Below are 5,377 nucleotides of genomic sequence, written 5' to 3'. Positions count from 1 at the left end.
CATGTCGTGGTGCCGGGGAGCTTGAGACTTGGATGTGGGCTGAGGGAGGACCAGACTTGCTTGGAGTATGAACACTCGAGGAACAAATGAACCGCTGTCTCAGCGCTTTCTCTGCAAAGCTGGCAGATGGAGGGTCCGTAAATTCCTTTTTTCTGGAGAATATCGAATGTGAGTATTTTGGTGTGGCAGAGCTGCCATGCGAAGAAATCAATCTTCGGCAGAGAGGGAATACACCAAACGCCGCGCCATGGAGCTGGATCAGGTGGTGCGTAAGGGATCTCATTTAGTTTATTATACCCCTGATCAACTGTATATCCTTTGAGACTCGTGCCCCATCCCTTCTGGTCTCTTGTTCTCCTGTTGATGGGCACCATTCCATGGAGACAGTCCAGGAGCGTGTCCCATTCTTTTGCCAGCTGCACCGGTCCGTCGAATTGAATCCAGCCTGCCCAGGAACCATTGTGCCACTTGGAAATGTCCCACACCGTGCGCAGTGAGTTACTGTCCATCCAGCTACGCAACGCGTTCAGGGTGACTCTGGTTTCAATCGGCTCTTGATTCATAATACGATCACTCCAGATCTTAATCTTTTTACCGCTACCTGGAATCCAGAATGAGTGATCAGTTATTAGATGAGCAGCTTTTGCGTGGAGCTTCAGGAAGGTCGAATTGGGCATTTGAATGGCGTTTTCTAAACACCTGGTGCGGGGGCCCCTGAAGTATTTCTTCCATATTGCAATTTGAGCCCATCCCGGGTTGGGTGCAGTGATTTTCCAAAGGATCTTTGCTGCCATTGCCATGTTCTGTTGGCAGAGTTTTTTGAATTTTAAACCCCCCTCCCACAGAGGCTTGGTTATGATTTCCCAGCTAATTAGAGGAATTTTTTTCCCATTATTTTTTCCTCCCTGCCAGAAGAATCTCCTGATGAATTCTTCCATTTTTTTGATGATGGTTACCGGAGCAAGGAGGGCAGTGAACTGGAATAGAGGGAGACTGTGTAGCACTGATTTGATTAAAACTGATTTCCCAGCAGTGTTTAACCAAGTGTAGCCCCAGGCTTGGATTTTTTATTTGAATTTTTCCAACTGTGGAAGCCAGTCTTTGCATGATAGTTTTTTGAGGTGCACAGGTAGTCCCAAGTATTTGAACGATGCCCAGGAAGAAGAGGCTGCAAAGCCCAAGCGTCTTGAGATATCAGACAGCGCCCTCGGTGTAATGTTCCAACTGTATATATGACATTTTCTCTTATTTACAGCACAGCCTGTAGCCTTGCTGAGTTCATCTAAAACCCTTTTGAATTATGATGCAGAGGAGAGCGTGGCAGGGCCCAAGAGTAATGTGTCGTCCGCGAACAGTGCATGGTTTATATTTTTTCCCCTTTTGCAATGCACAGTTCGTTGATATCTTGATCTTGCATTCTTTTGTTTAGCAGGAAACTGAGGACAAAAGCTTGGATGACAAAAAGCATAGGGGATAGAGGACACCCCTTCCTTAGTCCTCTCGAAGCTTTGAAGAAATTCATGGCTCTTCCATTCACTAATGGGGCGATCCATGGCTCCGAGATGCATGCCCGGATCCATTTGATGAACTTTTCTCCAAACCCGAATTTATTCATAACATTTAACAAAAAACTATGATTTACTCTATCAAATGCATTGGCTAAGTCAAGTTTGATTGCCATACCTTTCTCTTTACGACAAAGACTTGAGCGAATTGCCTCTTGGATGAGAAGATAATTATCCACGATCTGCCTTCCTTAGATGAAGCCTCCTTGATTCTCAGGGATTATTTTGGGAAGAATGGGCTTCAATCGATTTGTTATTATTTTGGTAATTAATTTGTATCCAATGTTACATAGAGAGATCGGGCGAAATCTACTGAAGGTGTTGGCACCTTTTTCCTTGGGAATAAGGGCTAAGAAAGCAGAATTTGTGCTGCCTCCTATCTTCTGAATATTCTGAGATTTTTGCACCATTCTGAGCAAGTCCTTTTCTATAATCGGCCAGCAGACTTGAAGAAATCTAGCTGTGAAGCCATCCGGCCCCGGGGCCTTATCCGGATCCATATCAAAAAGGGCTTTTTCCACTTCCTCTTTGGTGATTTTGGCCTCAAGAGATTCCTTTGTTTGTTGATTTATTATAGAGGGTACAACATCTAGCAGATCTGAGTTTTGATTCGAATCCTTGTCCTCACTATACAAGCTTTGGAAGTGTAAATACCTTGTTTTCTTTATATATTCAAAATCTTTATGAATGGCATTATCTACTTTGATCTAAGAAATAGAGTTATGGCATTTCCTTACTAGGGTTTGTTTATGAAAAAAGGCAGTATTCCTATCCCCAGCTTTGAGCCAGAGATTGCGGGATTTCAGCCTCCAGAATTCTTCTTCAGCTAGGCAGGCCTTGTGATAGCTTTGCTGCAAATGAGATTCCTGTTCAATCACCTTCTTAGTAATAGTGCCCTTCTCCATGCTCTTTTGGTGGGAATCCAGCAAGATTTTCAAGGAATTTTTGTCTGTGGACGGATTAGACAGAGTTTTTGTCCATCTTTTGAGATCCCCTTTTAATCTTCTGAGCTTTTCTTCCCATATATAGAAAGGTGAGCCTTTGACCGCCTGGTTCCAACTATCCTTGACAATTTGCATAAAGGCTAGCTCCTTAATCCAAAGCGGGCTGAAGCGGAAAGGGATAGGGCCCAGGTCCAGATGGGCTAGAATCTCAAGTTTAATGGGCTTGTGGTCCGAAATGCTATTAGGAAGGATGAGCATTCGTGGTTCTAGTCCTAGCAGCAAAAAGGAACTTTGAATAAAGAATCTATCTAGCCTGGCAGCTATATGGCCTGGGCCTAATCTTTTATTAGACCAAGAGTACTTACTGGAAGAGGGTTTGATATCCAGCATGTCCCAATCCTGCAAGATGTCCTCCGCCAATTCCCTTGCTGGATCTCGTACTATGCTGCCTCCCCTTTTTTCAGAAGAATGGAGAGTGAGATTGAGATCTCCAGCTATTATGATATTCTCCATGTTTACCAAATCAACTTGTTGTCTTATGGAATCCCAAAAAAAAAAAAAAATCCCCAGCAATTGTTGGAGAGTAAACATTAAAAAGACAAAAAATTTCCTTGGTGACTAAATTCTGCATTTTCAGCAGTAACCAGTGGGTATTTCTGACCTCGAATATGACTGCAAATTTACTCATATTCCATACAGTTCCAATTCCTCCCGAGGCACCTCGGGCAAAGATTGCTCTTACTTCACTTTTATACCAGATTTTCTTACTTGATTGGATGAAGACAGTGTCTTCCAGCCTTGTCTCCTGGACCAGAAGAATGTCTGGGGTTTCTGTTCTGATTAAGTTTCCGATTACTTCTTCCTTAGTTTTGCTCCCCATACCTCTGCAGTTCCAGGAGATAATCTTCATTATTTGTGTTTCTGATGGGCTCCCTTGGAGCCTTGGATCTGACTTTTCAACATCTTTGTCTTTGGTGCCAACAGTTTTTCCAATGTTGGTTGGCTGCCCTGTAGTTTTTCTCTGTAGGTTTCCTGCTCCCTTTTTTCTTTTTCTGTTTTCCGTCCTCTGGTAGATCTTCTTACTGAGGTTTGAGACTCACCTATTTCCCCTTCCTCTTCTGATTCTTCTGTTTCAGGTTCTTCTTCCTCCCCTACTAGATTCTTGCCGTTGAGATCTTTGATGGAGGGAGAGGGGTTACCTTTTTCTGGAGGAGCTAATTTATGGCCTTCAGTCTCCTGGACCATTTCTGTTTCTTTTTGGATCTCGATCTCCTGAGTGCCCTCTGTTTGCGAACTCAGAGGGTCGAATTTGTTTTCTGACGCAGTCTTGGTTGGAATCTGGTGAGTAGTATTCTGATGGTTCCCTTTGCCAGAAGGGCCTCCCTGTTTCTGATTTTTAGGGTGAGCTTTGGATCTCTTGACTTGGTTCCATCCGTCCTCCTTCCCTTGCGCTGTCTCATTGATGGAAGGGCAATCTCTGGCGAAATGCCCATAGACATGGCATTTCCGACATTTGAAGGGCAGCTGTTCATAATCCAATTTCTGAAGGTGCGTCCAACTTCCGACCTTTAAGGTAATGGCCTCCGGTAACCCTTCCTCCAGATCCACCTCTACGCAAATCCTGGCGCAGTCATATTGATCTTTGTTGTTAGCTCGGTCTATGAATTTCCCCAGGGCGTTTCCAATATGTCTCAATGAATCCCAGTTCCAACAGTGAACCGGGAGATTTGGGAGCCTGACCCATACCGGGACTGCTTTGGGCACGTCGACTGTCGGATCAAAGTCCGGGGTCCAGTTGTTTAGGTACAATCCCTGAGGACCCATGAAATAGGGGTCGTTTTGGAAGATCAGCTCCTTGTCTTCTTTAGATGTGAATTCGAACAAGAAAAATCCCCTTCCCAGAAAGTATGAGGTGACATTTTCTTTGATAAGCGGCGCCCAGTTTCTGTTAACCCAGCTCTCGGTGGATTTTGGAGATGGTCATAAACCCGTAAACTGGCCGATGAGAGCCCGCTCAGCTAACGACAATGCGACTTGGATTGGGGTTTCAGGAGGAAGAGAGATCACCGGGATTTCATCTAATTTTTTAACAAACTTCGCTGCCTCTGAAGTCCTCTTCTTTGGGAGGCCAGCCAGGAGTTGGGAGAAGGCCTCAGCTGGCGATCTCGGCGGGGGAGGCGGGGACTGAGGGGAGCCCAACCCCTCCATTGAGAATCCCAGGAGCTGGGGGGTCAGAACCCGGCAGCATCCATTAACCGCTGCATGCAGAGGCTCAGGAATCAGGATGGGAGTCCGATCTGCTGCACTAGGCGATCCACGAGGCCAACCACTGCATGCAACGCAGGGAGGCTGAGAACGAGACTGTTCAAGCGCGCAGGGGCCTCCTCGAGCTCAAACACCAAACCGATCCTGAGGCGGACAGATTGAGCAGTTCGATCTGCTGCACAAGATGCTCCAAGATAGACGCGTAGGGTTGAACATCGAATTAATTTAGAGTTGACCAAAAATTAAACAAATAATCTGTAAAGTTAACATTGCAAAACATATATAATTTATTTTTTTAATTTGTTTAATTTTATTTAATTAGATGTTGATTGGTTCAGAGAGATGAAGTCTTATTTTGAAATCATTGCAATCCTACAATACAAGTATGATGATTACTATTCACATTGCGCCATGTCAATTTGTTTGTATTGAAAAGCTAAAACTTTATGGAAAATATTCTATTCATAGTAAATGTTTAATTGCCAGGGCAATGAGCAATATTTCTAGCCTATTCTTTATTTAATAAATCCTCCTGACAGTAACAAATGGGCCATATTTCCTACCATGCCTTTATAACCCTGTTTATTGATTTCAGCCACACTG

General features: G+C 44.3%; 1 protein-coding gene across 1 annotated transcript; it reads right to left on the bottom strand.

Annotated features, from left to right (window-relative positions):
• Window positions 1-2,272: 2,272 nt before the first annotated feature.
• On the bottom strand, window positions 2,273-3,022 carry LOC149169736 (uncharacterized). The gene has a single exon (XM_089425313.1). The coding sequence runs from the start codon at window positions 3,020-3,022 to the stop codon at window positions 2,273-2,275; it is 750 nt and encodes a 249-aa protein (XP_089281439.1).
• Between the last annotated feature and the right edge of the window lie 2,355 nt (window positions 3,023-5,377).

Source organism: Pinus tabuliformis, chromosome 4_2, assembly GCF_031772625.1.
Source record: "Pinus tabuliformis cultivar Carrire ecotype Pingquan chromosome 4_2, CPIR1, whole genome shotgun sequence".
Classification (NCBI taxonomy): Eukaryota; Viridiplantae; Streptophyta; class Pinopsida; order Pinales; family Pinaceae; genus Pinus; species Pinus tabuliformis.
The sequence above is the reverse complement of the archived record's forward strand: the minus strand, read 5'-3'. Positions and strand labels throughout refer to the sequence as shown.